The sequence below is a fragment of the Ahaetulla prasina genome, chromosome 5 (assembly GCF_028640845.1).
Source record: "Ahaetulla prasina isolate Xishuangbanna chromosome 5, ASM2864084v1, whole genome shotgun sequence".
Lineage (NCBI taxonomy): Eukaryota > Metazoa > Chordata > Lepidosauria > Squamata > Colubridae > Ahaetulla > Ahaetulla prasina.
The window spans coordinates 50,578,979-50,597,753 of record NC_080543.1 but is presented as its reverse complement, the minus strand read 5'-3'; the positions used below and the strand labels follow the sequence as shown (position 1 = coordinate 50,597,753).

At 35.9% G+C, this 18,775-nt stretch overlaps 1 protein-coding gene across 5 annotated transcripts in view; it reads right to left on the bottom strand.

The window, feature by feature from the left end:
* The window catches only part of CXADR (CXADR Ig-like cell adhesion molecule), a 365,654-nt gene that overhangs the window by 17,498 nt on the left and 329,381 nt on the right, over positions 1-18,775 (bottom strand). For 3 of the 5 annotated variants that reach the window (XM_058186358.1, XM_058186359.1, XM_058186357.1), the window contains 5 exons: positions 5,052-5,212; positions 3,898-4,096; positions 1,509-1,664; positions 609-731; positions 347-485 (listed from right to left, as the gene is read on the bottom strand). In XM_058186358.1, coding sequence (XP_058042341.1) covers positions 347-485; positions 609-731; positions 1,509-1,664; positions 3,898-4,096; positions 5,052-5,171 — 737 coding nt within the window. In that variant the 5' untranslated portion in view covers positions 5,172-5,212. Of the gene's footprint in view, positions 1-346; positions 486-608; positions 732-1,508; positions 1,665-3,897; positions 4,097-5,051; positions 5,213-15,099; positions 15,440-18,775 lie in introns of those variants that run through there. The other 2 variants (XM_058186356.1, XM_058186355.1) reach the window with 2 other exon arrangements.

The window sequence follows — 18,775 nt, the reverse complement described above, 5'->3', positions numbered from 1 at the left end:
TTATTGCTACTGTTTCTTTCTATTGAATTACACTCAATAGTTTCTACCTTCTTAATCAGGTTTAATTTTTCACACATTCTAATATTTACGTTGTCATTTATAAAACAAAATCTTGCTAGGCCCATTCCAATATTTTCCCATTTTGCTTTATAAACTTGTAGATTTTGTGTAATCACAACAATAACCAAATCATATGAAACCATTTTTCAAGCAAAAGGTTATCCAGACACTTTCACTGTTATTTGGCTGCTATTTTTGCAGCTAAAATGAGGTAAATCAATGCTTCTAGAAGCTAACATTTTTAGAAATAAAATTTTGAAATATTCAATTAATCAAAATGCCGCACCTGATATCATGATGTACTTCTTTTTCATATTTTGTATCTCTTCGTTTCTTATAGCAACAGAAAATGATAACAGCCATTAAGCTGACTGCCAGAAGAGTTCCTATAACTGCTCCAGCAATAGTACCAGCTCTATCTATATCTAAAATACAAAAAAAACCACAACCCTTATGTCAGATAGCAGAAATTAATTTTGCAGTTTAATAACAACTATTTACCTAATGTCTATTTTTAGTACTTCACTTGCCTGTTGACTAATACTTACGGGGTGTAATAGTCAGTATGATAGAACATTCATCTCTGCCGACTTTATTGTAAGCCAAACATGTGTAAGTACCAGAATAAGTCTGAGAGGCATTTTTCACAAATAAGTCACCTGTATTTTCATCTGTAAATATTTAAGTTATATGTTAGAATTTTTGCATTAATCTATAGAATAAAAAACAATAATTTAATATATTATTTCATGTAATGTCATTTTATTATTTAAATACAGCATATTTTATTGATCTAAATCTACAACTAATACTGAGTATTAGAATTATTTTAGAAATGAGGGTAAATGCCTGTACATATAAGCACTTCTACAGATGAACACTTTTTCTGTGATCAGACTAGTCACAAATCATATACATTTTAAGGGAAAGATAGATTTTCTAATGAAGAAACTAAATGACTATTATCACCTTACAAAATTATTAGTAATGTGTGAATTCTTCAAATAAGACAATTCATAATACATGAGCAGTTGGTTCAATGCACTACTTTGAGATTGTTAGAGCATTTGCCATTTAGGAATGGCAAATTAAGCATTTGCCATTTAGGAGCAAAACAAATATTCCATCCTGAACCTTTCTACATTAACCCTTCTAAAAGAATATGGGCAAAAGTAAATAGTAGAGAACAATGTCATAGCTCTATTTCCTTCAGCTAAATTTTAGTCTATTTTCCCTTTTCAACTAGTTTTAAGAACTTAAAAATCTGATGATATACACCTGAGAAATATTTTGGATAATTACATGGTAAATAAAATACCTTATAACATAAATTGAACAAAATGATTTTTCTTATATCTAAAAGTTGTATATAAAATTAATTTAGCATTTGAAGACAGTAAAATAATAGCCCTGTTTATGAAAAATATATTAATATCATGAAAGCATACTTGGTAATGCTGTTGCTGGAAGTTCTTGTGAACCAGTTGTTTTTTCCCAGGAGTAAACTATGATGGGAGAGCCTTCATGGGATTTACATTTCAGAGTAAGATCACTTCCAATCTCCTGTGATCCCTCAATGTGGCATTTAGTCTTCATGGGTTTTTCTAACAAATAAAGAATCTAATATAAGTTTTAATTATGATAAAATGAATTGGCATTTGGTTGGATACGCAGAAGTATTTTTTATACCCAGATTTTAGCAGGCTATTAAACAGTAGTGATTTACCCTAGCAACAGTATGAGACCAAATTCAAAACTTTATCACATTATTTGCATATTAACCCTAAAACCATACCCTTTTCTCAGTTCACAATAATCCTGTAAGTGCCTCCTTAGCTCAAGCATGTATCTTCCTGGACTGTTATGCTAATCTGTGAGTCAATGAAAAGTTTCAAATTTTAGGAGATAACAACCTATAATCTTGCTGAAATACCTGTTTCACTTCAGATCGTTAACTGCTAACCAATCCAAACTACAACTATTCTACAAGCTTTGATCTACAATATCATAGTAGATGATATGTGTTATATAATTTCTAATTATATGAATTACCATGATGACAGTATGTCAGGACCAGTGAGTATTGGCTTAGATTAAATGAATTCAAGATTTAAACTCCCTTAGCCATGGAAGCTAACTGGCTGCCTTTGGACCAGTTATTCTCCAGTCAATGGTTCTCAACCATAGATCTTCACCATGGATCCCATTTCAATACCCTGTAGAAAGTTAGCACCCATCCCTCTCCTAGAAGAGTGGAATATTTTAGGAAATATTAAAAAAGGCATAATATTATATTTCCCTGGATGATAAAAGAAGAAACATGTTTTAAAGACAGAGAGCGGCTCCCTGCCCCCAGCAGATATTTGGTGCCCATTAAGAAAAACTGTGCAAGCCTATCAACAAGACAAAAGACCTCCAGCTCCAGGGTGATGGGATTAAGACATGATCCTCCAGGACATAATAGGATTAAACTATTTGGCAGCAAAGCTCACCACATGGCACAATCACTGGGGACATTGCATCACCCAGCACGCTTCAACCAAGTCTGAGACTCAGACAACCTACAAAGTTAGCTATGACCCTACAACAGCCAACAAAATACATGTTCTTGCACAGGAACAGGAATTTCAAGTGCAAAGCCCAAGAGAGGGTATAAATACCCCTCTTTCAACTCCATGTGTTCGGTTTACCAGGACCATGTGCTTGATGGTTCTACTTCATTAAAAACTATCTATCCAATCAGCCTCCACGTTTCCAGTGTCTTTCTCCCCACTTGGAACTGAACCAGATGGATATATCTTCCAACAACCTATTGTGACCAGAGACCATGGCCACGGACCACCAAGACGTAACTGAAGATTTAAAGCAGTAGACTGCACAAAGCCTTCAAAGACCCCCTGTGACATCACAGCCTTCCAGGGGTCCACGGACCACATGTTAAGAACCACCACCTTAGGTTATTCTAACCCAACCGAGCTTTTCTAGGATAAAATTAAAGAGTCTACTTTGTATGTCAATTTGAACTCCTAAACTATGAAATAATAAATATATTAGAATAATGAATTACAATCTTAATAAGTGGAAGACCAACAAATTGAAACATATTAATTCCTCAATATCTCTTTTTAGTTCTATGTACTGGTTCTCTTCTGTCAGTTTATTTTAATTACCTCAACCTAGTGCTTTTATTCTGAAACTTGTATGTTCTCAAACAAACTACTTAGCCACAAAACCTAGACTTTCAAGAGACGATACAAAACCTATGGGGGAAAAATTGGAAGTTAAAAATATAGTTTCATCTTAGTAGATCAAAATATATTTCTACTAAAAACAAAAAGCAGAAATTTCAAGCAACATGATTCATAACAGAGCTGCTTGCTAGGAAAGGCTGGGATATGTGTAACTGTTATGTATGCATTATATATACATAATCCAGAGAATTTTTACTAGAAAGTCAAACATTGTAGAATGACCAGTATGATAGGTGCCCTTTCAAAATCATAAATTTATATTATGTAACAACAAAAGTATAATTCACATATCATTTGTATTGCATATGTATCATCGTGCCTCATTTTTCCTAGTTTTAATTTCCCAAGGTCATGGGAATATATTCAAAAGATTGAAACCTAAAAAGGTAACACATTAAAATTATGAGAAATTTATGAGAATAATTTTTTTCAAAAAACAAAGTTAATTTTAAACTAGTCAAACTATTGCTCGGTATCCAACAGTGTATTATATTTTTTACATTACACTGCACTTCTTGTGTATTAAATATTCATATTTACCACCTCATACAAGCTATACAAAAAAGGCAAACCATAAATACCTTACCAAGTACTATCAATTGGACTCTATGAGTTTTAATATTAGGGAGTTTCTTCACTTTACATTGGTATGTGCCAGTATCTTCTTGTTTTAAATTTAAGATATCAATGCTTGCATTTCCAGATGCTGGATTTTGTTTAGAAAATTGTACTCGTCCCATCATACCATATTTATCATAAAGTTTGCCTTCACTATATATGATAACCTGAAAAAAAGAAGAGATTCATTAAGCTGCAGTGGTATTTAAAAGTTTGTGAACTCTTTTGAATTTTATATATTTCTGCATAAATATGGCCTAAAACATGATCTGTTCTCCATGCAAGTTCTAAAATTAGATGAAGAGGGCCCTATAAAAAATGTACTTCTTAATTAGTTATTGAAGAAAATGGTCTGAAGCTATATATTTCTGTGGGGCAAAAGTATGTGTATATCTAAGATTATCAATTCATTTAAAGGAGAAATGTCAAGTGTTTTAATCAATAGAAAAATAATCAGCAGTGATTATGGGAGGTCCTGAATAATTTAACTAACAAAGTAATTCTGGATATTCACTATCAAAGTCTGATCTGCACAACAGGGAGGCATCTCCACAAGACTTGCATCATGCTTAGTATCCAACTGAGAGCAAATCCAAGCGATTTTATCTGCTAGATGACTGGAGAATTCTTCCATATGATCCTGCGGGTTGATCTTGGGGCCACTCTTTCCAATATGAGTCCGGGTAACTCTAAACAGTGCCGCTGTTTAGGAGGCATTCAGTGGATGCAATAAGAGCAGAAAAGTATTGATGCTTTGCCACTTTTACTGCCCCAAGGTAAACCTTAAGAGTGGCCTTAACTTGTGGTTAGCCAAGTTCGTTCTTTGTTCTCTTCCAATGGCACTCTAGGATCTCTTGAATCTTCTCGCTTTTTATGTTTTTGACTTATCTGTTTAATTGGGTTTTCTTTACCTACTTTTAGGACTTGTGTGGCAAACGAAACACATTTGAAGCCACTGTATGTCTTAGCTATAAATAATCTGTTCAATATATTTCTCCAAAGTGCCCTAGAAAAGGATACAGTATTCCCATTAAGAATTTAAGGCAGGATTTAATACAGAATTTAATGCACGCAGCCTAAATTCAAAATGAATATTATATCTACACAATGATTTCTACTTACTGGTTCTTCCCCTTTCGGTAGCGAAATACTCCATTCAATTTCAACTGCGCTTTCATCTGCTGTAGTGAGAGTAAATGTGCACAGCAATGTAACTTTATCTCCTTGAGCTTTTGTAACCATGGTCTGTTCTGTCGATGTTATTGTTACACCTTCAATTAGATCTAGGAAAAGTATTATGAAATCAAGTACATTAGATTCAATATCTTAAAAGTTAAAGACAACATCATAAAAATATACATGTATAATTGAAACATTTTTATATCAAGTATTTGGATCTTCAGATAACTAGAGGAATCAATTGACTTTATAATCCTCATTTGCACATTATGCTCAAAAGGACTACATATTTTTATAGAAAAGATTATTACAAGCGAGGGGGGGAGGGAGAGAAGGAGGGAGGAAGGGTGGGTTAAGGTGGATCATTTCAAGCATCACAATGTTCAAACTCCAAAAGCCACTCAGTCTTTCTTGGGTTGAACCAGAGCCTATTATGCCACATCCTCATGACCAGGCAAGATGTCTACGACATCACTGAAGCTGTCAGAGCTATGCTATAGATATAAAGCTAACTATAATCAGCACACTGATGATACCTCATTCCAAATTGTCAAATGACCTTACCCAGCACCTCACTTGTATGTTAAACAGGAAGCAAGAATCCAGACTGTGGAATCCCACAAAGAAGAGCACAAAGGCTGGACCTCCTCTCAAACTGACTGGAAACAGTCACAGAAAACGGAAGTGAATCAACACAACACTATGCTGTTCACTAAAATGCAATAGATCAAAAGCCTCAGATACCCTCTTATTCCACATGGTGATCAGGGCTTCAGTTAGATTGGATAGCAGACCTCCTGCACAACCCCAAACTCCCTTTGAAACCCAAGCAAGTTAATTTCATGATATAATACATTTCAACATATGGTTTAAAGATGGGAGAAATATTTTAGAGGCATGAGGAAAATATCCAAAGTTTTCTTCCTTGATATATATTAGCAATAAAAAAGTCCAAAGTCAATGATTTACAACCGTTCCTCACACTTACAGAGCCCTGATGCCACAGTAGTTAGAATGCAATATTGCATGCTAATTCTGCCCACAGCCTCAGTTCCATCCTGACAAGCTCAAAGTTAGCTCAGGCTTCCATGATTCTGAGATTGATAAAACGAGGACTCAGATTGTTGGGAGTAGCATTGTAATCCACTCAGAGTGCTGTTAAGCATTATGGAACAATATATGTCTAAGTCAGGGGTGAAATCCACATTTTTTACTACATTTTTTATTTAATTTTGTCATAACAGTATACATAAACATTGTCATAATTTATATATTTTATACATATATATTTTTAAAATATATGTATATATTTTATACATAATTTATAATATATATAACTTATATATATATAGGTCTTTGGTTGTTCGGGTTTTCTCCCGTGTAAAATTGGAAATGTCTTGGCAACATTTCGACGAAGTCTCATTCGTCATCTTCAGGCTTCAGCTTCGTGCTTCACGAAGCACAAGCCTGAAGATGACGAATGAGACTTCGTCGGAACGTTGCCAAGACATTTCCAATTTTACACGGGAGAAAACCCGAACAACCAAAGACCTATATACAAACACCCGTGAAAACCTCAGAAAACAAATATATATATATATATATATATATATAAAGAATATGCATTAGCTATATTAATTTGATATAATAAAGGGAACAATAGGACAGGAACGGTAGGCACTTTTGTGCTCTTATGCACGCCCCTTATAGTCCTCTTAGGAATGGGGTGAGGTCAATAGTAGACAGTTTTTGGTTGAAGATTTTGGGATTTTGAGTAGAGACTATGGAGTCAGGTAATGAGTTCCAAGCATTAACAACTCTGTTGCAGAAGTCATATTTTCTGCAATCAAGTTTGAAGCGGTTGACATTAAGCTTGAATCTATTTTTTGCTCTTGTAATATTGCGATTAAAGCTGAAGTAGTCATTTACAGGAAGGATATTGCAATAGATGATTTTGTATGTTAAACACAGGTCATGTCGAAGTTGATGGAGTTGTAAGTTTTCTAATCCCAGGATTTCAAGCCTGGTGGTATAAGGTATTTTGTTGTTTTCGGAGGAGTGAAGAACTCTTCTAGTAAAATATTTCTGGACGCGTTCTATTGTATTTATGTCAGAGATGTGGTGTGGGTTCCAGACTGATGAGCTGTATTCAAGAATAGGTCTGGCAAATGTTTTGTATGCTCTAGTTAGTAGTGTAGAGTTTTTGGAAAAGAAGCTGCGTAAAATTAGGTTTACTACTTTTAGAGCCTTTTTTGCTATGTAGTTGCTGTGGGCTTTGGCATTTACTTGTTCTGTTGGTGTGGCTTGGCGGGCATGGTGTGATTTGGTGGGTGTGGCAGGGGAAGGATACTGCAAAATCTTCATTCCCACCCCACTCCAGAGGGATACTGCAAAATCTCCATTCCCAACCCACTCCAGGGGAAGGATATTGCAAAATCTCCATTCCCTCCCTACTCTTGGGGCCAGCCAGAGGTGGTATTTTACGGTTCTCTGAATTACTCAAAATTTCCGCTACCAGTTCTCCAAACTGCTCAAAATTTCCACTACCAATTCCCCAAAACATGTCAGAACCTGCTGGATTTCACCCCTGACCTAAGTGCTATTTCTATTGCTACAACAATCACAGCATCCTCACGATTATGTGATTTGGATGCTTGGCACCTGGCATGTTTTTATGATGATTGTAGCATATCAGAGTTATGTCATCACCATTTGCGACCTTCCCAGCTGGCTTCCAACAAGCAAAATCAAGGGGGGAAATCCAGATTTGCTTAACAACTGCATGATTTACTTACCAATAGCATCAACCATGGCAAAAAAGGATGTAAAATTGTGTGGGACTGACTTACTCGCTTAGCAACCAAAATTCTGGTCACAACTATAGTTTAAGTTGAGGACTACCGATTTATTTCTGATATAAGTGAAAATTTGCCAAATATACACAGTTGTGTATTATTAAATAATACCAAGATGACATTTTGAGGATAAGCCTGAAACTCTGCCCAGTGGTGGGATTCAGCCAGTTCGCACCACTTCGGGAGAACCAGTTGTTAACTTTCTGAGCAGTTTGGCAAACTGGTTGTTGGAAGAAATCATTAGGGCAGAGAACCGGTTGTTAAATTACTTGAATCCCACCACTGACTCAGCCCATAAAGCTATGAAATAATCATCTAAAACAGGGGTGTTAAACTCAAGGCCCGCGGGCTGAATCCAGCCTGTGGGGTGCTTAAATCCAACCAATGGAGCCTGGAAATATCAAAGGATATTTCTGTGCTTTGCTCCTCTTCACTGATAAAACAAAACATTACACCTAACCTCTGCTTTAGGTGTGTTTAACGAACCTGTCAAAATTTAAAAGCAAAAACAAGCAATAAAAATTCAAAATACAAACTGAAATTACTGATAAAATCATCTAAAAAAACTAGCAAGAGAAATGTTTCTTTTCAGATTTTTAAAAAGAGGCAAAGTAAAAACCAAACAATTTGTGAAAGAATTGTGATTCATGATTTGGGATGAAAGATTTAAGTTCCTCTTTCACATGTCATCCAAATGAGCTTCTGCTAGTGGAATGCATTCAAAATTGCTTCCACTGCAGATTTGTATAGTATTATAAAGACAGTCCCTTAGGTATTCAAGTCCCAAGCTGGTCAGTGTTTTTGATATGAATGTCCACATCATAAATTTTATCTGATAAGCAATTCAGGAAAGGCATAATGCAATCTCTTTAGTTTCACTATGTGGTACCTGCTGCTGTATATGAACTAACAGCAAACTTTCATTTCAAGTACTAACCCGTGCAGAACCCACTGCAGCAGTCAAAACAGAACCTAATATGGCTCTGTCCAAATATGACTAGCTAAGGATAAGATGCAGCTGATAAAGGCAGATATATTACACAATCCCATTTATAGAGTACAAACCTATCCCCAAAATGCTAAACCTCAATCCGTATCACATTTCTTATATAGTATACCAATAGCACTTCAGACCTGTCTGGATTTAATTAACCACTATTCTCACACATGGTAAGTCAACAAATAAAGTGTTTCAGTTAGTTTCATAACCATGTTTTCTGGATATGGCCCAACAGGAAGGATAGGGCAGATGAAAGCCATGGATAGAGGAACAGTTTTGGAATGGGAGGAATAAAGTGTGCTTCATACTGTATATATTGAAATTCATGTCTAAATACTCAGTATATCTACTCTAAAATACAGCTGTCTAGTTGCTAATTGATGCTTGTCCTTATAAGCCTATTACCCCAGTGCTCTTGGGCTTACAGTGGACATAGAAAGTTTACACACCTCTATTAAAATGCTAGGTTTCTGAGATGTGAAAAAACCAAGGTAAATAACTTCAGAATTTTTTCCACCTTTAATATAGAAAATCAGCTGCAGTTATGAAAAGTCTAAAAGATATGACAACGCATGATGAGACTCTCAAGTTGGAAGGTGTCCAACATGCTACTGAAGAACAGCAGAGGACAATTAGAAGTAGCTCCAGAAAAAGTAAAGTGGCTGAGCCAAAGCTGAAAAGATGCTCTGTTGTGGATCTGTCTGAAGGTGAAAGGAAAGTCCAATGCTGTATAGAACAACATTACATAGGAACCTGTAATGTAAGTTCAATGAATCAAGTTAAGTTAATGTCATCAAACATGAGATGGCAAGATTGAACATGAACATCTTGGGAATCAGTGAACTAAAGTGGGAATGGACAAATTTAATTCTAATGACCATTAGATCTATTACTGTGGAAAAGAATCCAATAGAAGAAATGGATAGTCAGTCAACTCATAGTCAATAAAAGAGTAGGAAAGCCAGCGTTGGGGTACAATCTCAAAAATAATAAAATGGTCTTGGTTTGAATCCAAGGCAAATGATTCAACATCACAGTAATCCAAGTCTATGGCCCAACCACTAATGCCAAAGAAACTGAAGTTGACTGGTTCTATGAAGAATGACAATACTTTCTAGAACAGGGGTGTTAAAGTGGTGGTCTCAATTACTATACAATCCGTAATAATTCCCAATTAGAAAAATTGTGGTAGGAACTTTATCTTCTTTTTCAGAACATTTTGTATAATCCACCAGATCCTTATCCAAAAAGCCTTAATCTTTTTACAAGTCCACCAAATATGAAAATATGTAGCATCATCACAATTACATCTCCAACATTTCGCTTGCATATCTGGATACATACATGATAATTTCTTAGGGTCTAAGTGCCACCTATAAAACTTTTTATAAAAATTTTCCCTTAAGTTCTGTGCTTGCGTAAATTTAACATTTCTAACCCATTTTTTTTCCCCAAGTTTCCAAAATATTGGTTCCTGAATATTTTGTGCCCATTTTATCATACAATCCTTTACTAAATCCCTTTCAGAATCTATTTCTATCAACACATTATACAATCTCTTTATATGCACCTGGGTGAGACAAGACTATTCTTAAAGGAGATTAAATGGTTGTTGGTAGGAGCTTCATAAATTTGAATGAGTTCAGAGATTCTAGCAAATGCTATAATATGTAGCTCTGATGCTAACACCTTACCCACATGTTATGTATCTCCCTTCAAATCATTTTTTCTACCTTCTGAATAGCTCTGTGATAAGTAAGAAAGATCATTGTTGTTTTTTAAATCTCTCTGTGTCTGCCAAAGAACAGAGGAAGTTATCCTTTTCTCTGGCATTTTTATTTTGGCACATGTGATGTCACTAGTGATCGAATTAGCTATTAAATCAGTATGGAATGAGAAAAGAATCTGTTTACCATCATCCTATACTTAAGATAATTATTTCCAGTATTAAACCTTAAAATACAGAAAACTGGTGTTTCTATGTTGTGATTATTTCATCTATCCATCCCTCCTGCACATAATTCCTTATTTCTGTCATTATATGTGTGATATGTTTTTCACTTAACCCATCTATGATTTTGCTTATTTTTATATTTTTTCTTTTACTTTATTTTCAATTATACCATTTTCTGTAACTGGAATTTAAATATGCAGCAGGCAAAGGTCAATTGAATCAGATAGTCCTTAACTTACAACTGTTCATTTAACAATAGTTCAAAGTCATGATAAAAGTGATCTAAAGTCACCTGTCACTCCACTCCAGTGGTCATAATCACTAGTGATCACAATTTGAGCACTTGGCAAGTAACTCACACTTATAACCTGTTGCATATCCTGCAGTTATGTGTTCATGAATTTGTGACCTTTTTTGCTGATTAACAGCAAAAAAGACAATGGTCTAGAAAGCTGGATTCATGATTCACTTAATGACAATTGTAAAAATTGATTTAAAATCAAGCCTCACTCGATTTATGACCGCAATGACTTATGATGGAAATTTCAGTCCCAACTGTGGTAGTTAGTTGAGGACTATCTTTATTTTTGAATATTTTTGGAACCTTTAGATTGAGTTTAAAAAGTGGTATCTGTTAACCAACCTTAAGTTATTAAAACAAAACTTTTGAACATGCATGATTACAAGTTTTTGTAAGTGCCACCTATAAAACATTTTATAAAAATTTTCCCTTAAGTTCTGTGCTTGCGTAAATTTAACATTTCTAACCCATTTTTTTCCCCCAAGTTTCCAAAATATTGGTTCCTGAATATTTTGTGCCCATTTTATCATACAATCCTTTACTAAATCCCTTTCAGAATCTATTTCTATCAACACATTATATACAATCTCTTTATATGCACCTGGGTGAGACAAGACTATTCTTAAAGGAGATTAAATGGTTGTTGGTAGGAGCTTCATAAATTTGAATGAGTTCAGAGATTCTGGCAAATGCTATAATATGTAGCTCTGATGCTAACACCTTACCCACATGTTATGTATCTCCCTTCAAATCATTTTTTCTACCTTCTGAATAGCTCTGTGATAAGTAAGAAAGATCATTGTTGTTTTTTAAATCTCTCTGTGTCTGCCAAAGAACAGAGGAAGTTATCCTTTTCTCTGGCATTTTTATTTTGGCACATGTGATGTCACTAGTGATCGAATTAGCAATTAAATCACTATGGAATGAGAAAAGAATCTGTTTACCATCATCCTATACTTAAGATAATTATTTCCAGTATTAAACCTTAAAATACAGAAAACTGGTGTTTCTATGTTGTGATTATTTCATCTATCCATACCTCCTGCACATAATTCCTTATTTCTGTCATTATATGTGTGATATGTTTTTCACTTAACCCATCTATGATTTTGCTTATTTTTATATTTTTTCTTTTACTTTATTTTCAATTATACCATTTTCTGTAACTGGAATTTAAATATGCAGCAGGCAAAGGTCAATTGAACCAGATAGTCCTTAACTTACAACTGTTCATTTAACAATAGTTCAAAGTCATGATAAAAGTGATCTAAAGTCACCTGTCACTCCACTCCAGTGGTCATAATCACTAGTGATCACAATTTGAGCACTTGGCAAGTAACTCACACTTATAACCTGTTGCATATCCTGCAGTTATGTGTTCATGAATTTGTGACCTTTTTTGCTGATTAACAGCAAAAAAAGACAATGGTCCAGAAAGCTGGATTCATGATTCACTTAATGACAATTGTAAAAATTGATTTAAAATCAAGCCTCACTCGATTTATGACCGCAATGACTTATGATGGAAATTTCAGTCCCAACTGTGGTAGTTAGTTGAGGACTATCTTTATTTTTGAATATTTTTGGAACCTTTAGATTGAGTTTAAAAAGTGGTATCTGTTAACCAACCTTAAGTTATTAAAACAAAACTTTTGAACATGCATGATTACAAGTTTTTGTAATTGCCTGCTCAGGTTCTATAGGATGTTCAGAATTATTTTACAGTTATTGTTACAAGGCAAAATTTTGTATTTTAAAATTGTTAATGTTTTGGGATACTTTTTGTGAATTATAATCAGTTCATTAACATCCGAAGAAATATCTATTTGAATTTCCTATTTAAGTAGTTTGTATTTAAAGTGAACATGATATACAGATATTGATATAGACACAAAATATTGCTTGATGACCCAAAATAATTTTTATCTTATGAGTAATGTTGCAAAACTATGACATCAACAGTGGCAAAAGATACCTAGACAGGAAACAAAGAGCTGAAAAGTGCTGAAAAGCTTTTAGTTTCTTTAGCTTTTAACCTCACCGGTGTTGGTGTAAATTGAATTCTAACTGTGTGCAGTTTGATAGTTACATCTTGAACACAGGAAATAATTATAGCAAGACATCAGTTTCCTAGCATTAAATGATTTAAATCCTATTATCATTCAACTTTATGAAGAGAATCCTTCATAAAGATCTGTGAATTGTTTTTTTTTAATTTTGTAGACCCAGGGTGTTTCTGGGTTTTGGATGGCATAACTTTTTTTAAAAAAAGTTGTGTTGGAGAACAGCTGAAGATATGTTCTAAATAACCAAAGTGTTTGCATATCCTAAGCTTAATACTTGCTGCATAGAAGTTTTAGGATCTAGCACAATATTTAAGCAAATGTCTTCTTGTTTTACCTATACTTCCAGTTGTTACTGTACAAGAATACATAGTAGAATAAAGTTACTTACTAATTTTGATTTAGGTTATCACTTTAATTTTATTCCTCCCAATGTGGGTCCAAAATGGTAGGTAAGGCTAAATTTGTCAAATCATAAAAATCTGAGTATAGTCTGCAGCATGATTTCTAAACTAATTATACCCCAAAATGGGTATAATTAAAAGTTATACTCATTTCAAACATATTAAGGACAGAGTTAAAAAAGTATTTTATATAGTTATCTGAACTCTAACAATTTTTTCTGGAAGGCATTTTACAAAAATATGTGTAAAATATGCCCTATATAAGCTCCGTGCTCCGGTATTTTTAGTGACCAGTGTCAAAGATATGTTTTAAAGAATACACTTTGCAATCCTACAGCCCTGTACTAGTCAATTAGAAGCCCTAAGTTCAATACAGGCTGGTCTGAAATGGGTGAGGTTTAACTATTTCTAATAACTCCTCCGTTCTTTGTTTAGCAAAGCTACGAAACTTAAATTTCAAAAAAACTAAGAACGAGCCCCAAATTGGGCGGCAACTGGTACCCTTAAATGTTCTTTTCGCACTTTTGCAAAGGTAGTGAGAGCAGCCTCGTCACGTTGAAGCAAAATAAGGCCACGTTCTGATCAGAGAGACTGTTAGAAAAGCTTTTGTTTCCTTCATTTAGTTTCGGAAGCCCTTTTCGAGAGCTACTAGGAAAACTACATGGAGCTTACTTGGAAATAATTTTGGCAGCACCTGCCTCACATCACACGGATTTACGGAGTAAAGATCGTGTGGGTGGTTAAAACTTGTGAAAGGTTTTTTAAGAAAACAAAAAAACAAACAAAGAAGCGCAATTGTAAGCGCCTCTCTTAAAAACAGGCTTTGCTCTTACATCTCTCAAGTCCATTCTTCGCCTGGCTCACCACTTGAGAGAGCAAAGGACTTTGCTACTGGGCGTAGGGAAGGGTAGTAGTTACGCGAGTCCAGAGCTCACAACAATGCCTCCGGTGAATCATCAAGAGAGTGAAATCCTGATACCTCCTGCTCGCCCCACCCCCCCAGAGGGTAAGATTTCACCAAAAAGAAAGAGGCCGACATACTGGTGTGTTTTTTAAAACGAACCTAGGGAAGAGAACCGCTAAGAGGTTAAAAAAAAAAAAGACTCAGTAGCAGGCAAAAGAAAAAAAAAGGCGCGTTTCTTTTCTCTCCCTCTCACGCCCCTCTCCGGAGCCCTTTCACAACCGATCCCTCCCGAGAAGCCCCAACAATATATACTGGAGCCACAGACTCATTTCACAACGCGATCCATCCAACCTCCAGCCCCTTTAAGTCGGAGCCTTTGTATTCCCATCTCCCGGGGAAGAGTTCGGCGAAAGAAACGCCGGGCGACTGTGGGTGGCGGGAGAAGGGGAGGGAGGGGGCAAACGGAGGGGTGGGGGTGGTTCTTTTCCCTCCCTGACCCTCCAGTCTTACCTGCGCAAAGAAACGTTACAGCCCACAAGAGCGGCAGCAGCGGTGCCATGGCGGAGAGAGAGAGAGAGATAGAGCGAGAGCAGTCGCCGGCGGCCAGAGGGAAAGGAGCGACTCTCGAGCGAATTCCCAACGGACACTCGCCGGCTCGCGCCGCCCTCCTCTGTCCTCTCGCAGCCCAGCAGGTGAAACGGCCGTCACTTCCGCCCGGCCACAGCCCTGCTGCGTGCTCCGCTGGAGTTGCCCGACGCTAAGGGCAGCCGAAATCCGAGAGAAAGGCGCTGACCTCTCTCTCCTCTTCGCTTACTCAGTTGCTCACTCACCCTAAGCAGAAACTCCCAGCAATACAGGCTCCGGGAAATTGCAGCAGCCAAAAAAAGCGCCCTCGCTTACCCTATACTTCCCATAAGTTGGCTTCTTTCTCCGGTACACGCACAATTCCATAAATAATAGCTACGAGTGCAGAAAGCTTAGGAAAGTCTGTGTGGATTTGGCCACTTCTTCCTGGACCTCTTTTTAACTCGCCACAGAAAGGGAGAAATTTGTGCATGTACATGAGAGTCCGTAGTTACCGTTTTACAGAAATAATAACAAATACTTCCATACCATAACCATCTTTTCATATAGCCCATAGCTAATACTGGTCGTGTTCAGACTGTGTAAATCCCTTTCTCTCCTAACAACAAGTTAAATCTATGAAAATAAGCTCTCTGGATCTAGGACTAAGGTGTGCACAAATTCCATGCACTGATCCCATATCGCTGGAAAGACAAACATCACAAAATACAGGCCATTGAGATAAAAGAGCTCTAATGGGAAAGAATGTACAGGGTACCTAGAAATATATCAGCATGAATAAAACAGCAAAATTGTATGAAATTGACACTATATGGAATTTCTAATGAGAAATCCCAGAACTGTGATGAATTGCATGCAGCAGATTTTGGGAGAACTATAGTCAAAGGGTCTTTTTATCTATTTCCTGTCTGTGTCCTGAAAATTCTGTGAGTAGGTCTGATAGATGATTTGGCCAAAAACAGCTATTAAATGTAAGTGATAGATATGTTTAGCTTCAGGTTCAGAAATATTTATTTAGAGAGAGGAAAAAACCATTTATTTGCAGAGCTATAAGGTAAAGGTTCCCCATGCACATATGTGCTAGTCGTTGCCGACACTAGGGGGTGGTGCTCATCTCCGTTTCAAAGCCGAAGAGCCAGCGCTGTCCGAAGACATCTCGGTGGTCATGTGGCTGGCATGATTCAACGCCAAAGGCGCATGGAACGCTGTTACCTTCCCACCAAAGGTGGTCCCTCCTTTTTCTACTTGCATTTTTATGTGCTTTGAAACTGCTAGGTTGGCAGAAGCTGGGACAAGTAACAGGAGCTCACCCCGTTAGAGCTCACCCCGTTACACGGCAGCACTAGGGATTTGAACTGCTGAGCTGCTGACCTTTCGATCGACAAGCTCAACGTCCTAGTCCCTGAGCCCACCTCTTGCAAAGCTATAGGCAGATCTAATTTCCTCTTCAACTAACATATAATTTCCTGTATTTAGAAACCACAATATTCAGAAGACACTTAACTTGACTTTTTAAATAATTTTAATACAGTTCAATACACAGATAACTAGTTAAATATATTAGTGAGAGGAGCATTTATTGAAAAATGCCCATTGTTACTATTGTGTTCCTTAACTACTTCCCAGGGGTTGAGATCATTTCTCCTAAATCCTGTCCCTGTATTTCAAAGCCACGGTTGTTTTTTTTTTATGACTTCTGTAGGGATCAGTGTCACTTAAGAAGATGATGTACCTTCTTCCTAATATCTATCAATAATCTCTCATTGTGTATGATGATGGCAACCATGATGTCTCTTATTCTGCTGAAATGAGTATGTTAATGTACTGTACAATCTTACGAAATCATTGGCTTCTGTAAATAAACCTATATTTTTTCCCTTGTAATCTGAGTAACTGTTTTCAGGATAAAATTACAGGGGAAACAGTAGATGCATGTCATCTTTTCCCCTGAAAATACAATTGAAAGTTCTGTTTACCATTTATAAAGAAATTTACTGTGTTTAACAGTTTGTTTAGCTTGATTTCTAAAATAGACAAAACAGATGCTTAAGGACTTATTTATATATTTAGATTTTATTTGTATATTTAGCACTGATTTCAGAGATCTGTTCTTCAAAACCAACACTTCGTAAATTACAGAAAGTATTTAACGTTTGCCAAATTAGATATATGATTACTTCTGGTTACTAAATAGCTCATACTTAAGATTTCTGTATTTAATTAGCTAAGCACTTGGCTAATTCAGAATACATTAATAGCTTTTATAACTAGCAAATGCATAGTGGTATATAAGTTTTAACTAGGTAAAAATATTTAGAAACCAGGAGAATGTAAGTTCTACTCTTGCCTTAAGCATGAAAGCCAGTTAGATAACTGGGACAGTTATTATCTCTCAGTCCAATTTACCTCACAGGGTGAGGTGGTGTGGGGAAAGAGGACGATAAAAGAATAGAGGTAATCTTCAACTTACAACTGTTTATTTAATTATGGTTCAAAGTTAACAGTGATATCAGAAAAAATACCTTACAACTTATTCAAGTTACAACTGTTACACAATCAACAGGATTCACTTAATGATTGGAATGATTTGCTTAACAACTCTAGTAAAAATAGTTGGAAATTAAGTCCAGTCGGGTGATGACTTGTTAATAGCCACATCAGGGGTGAAATACTCCCAGTTTGCACTGGCTTGCCCGATTAGGTAGCAATGGCAGCTGCTGGTTCGGAGGACCGGTAGCAAAAATCCCTGGCCTCGCCCCCACTGCCTCTGCTAAACTGCACCATCAGCAGAGGTTTTTTTTTTTTTACTTTTAAAAGTTTTTCTTTTATCTTTCGCCGCGAACTTAAAACCTATTTATTCCGCCTTGCTGGACTGGCTTGATTTTTAAAATTTTTAATTTGATTTTATGGGTTTGAAATTTCTGTCAATTTTATAGGGCGTCATTACATTTTAAATTTGGCCATTTGAATAAGTTTTTTAAGGGTTGTTTTTTAGTATTGTATGTATTGTTTCTTTTGCATTTTATTTTGGCTGTTCACCGCCCTGAGTCCTTCGGGAGAAGGGCGGTATACAAATTAAATTATTATTATTATTATTATTATTATTATTATTATTATTATTATTATTATTATTATTATTATTATTATTATTATTTCTTCAGCCGAAACATGCCTTGAAAAGTTTAAAAAAAAAAAAAACCTCATCAAAACCATTTAAAAGTTTTTTTAAAAAACCCTCTTCAGCCAAAGGGAAAAGAAAAAAGAAAAAAGAAAAAACCCAGGTTTTAAAAGCCTCCTCTGGCAATCCCAGAGGAGTTTCCTGATCCTCACAGGCTTTTAAACTCACTTTTTAACAGCCCCCACCTACAAGAGCCCCCACCCATGCCCAGCCAATTTCCCTCCTCACCTATAATTACTGCTGTTTCGGCCTGGCAACGCCATGCTTTCTTCAGCTACTGAAGGAAAAAAAAAAGCTTGCTTTGACTTCCTGCTTTGCTGGCTGAGGAACTCTGGGATTTGAAGTCCACAATAAAATAAAATAAAATAATAAAATAAAATATTTGTGCAGCTTTCTGAGATTTGGTGTGTTTCTGTGGTGTTT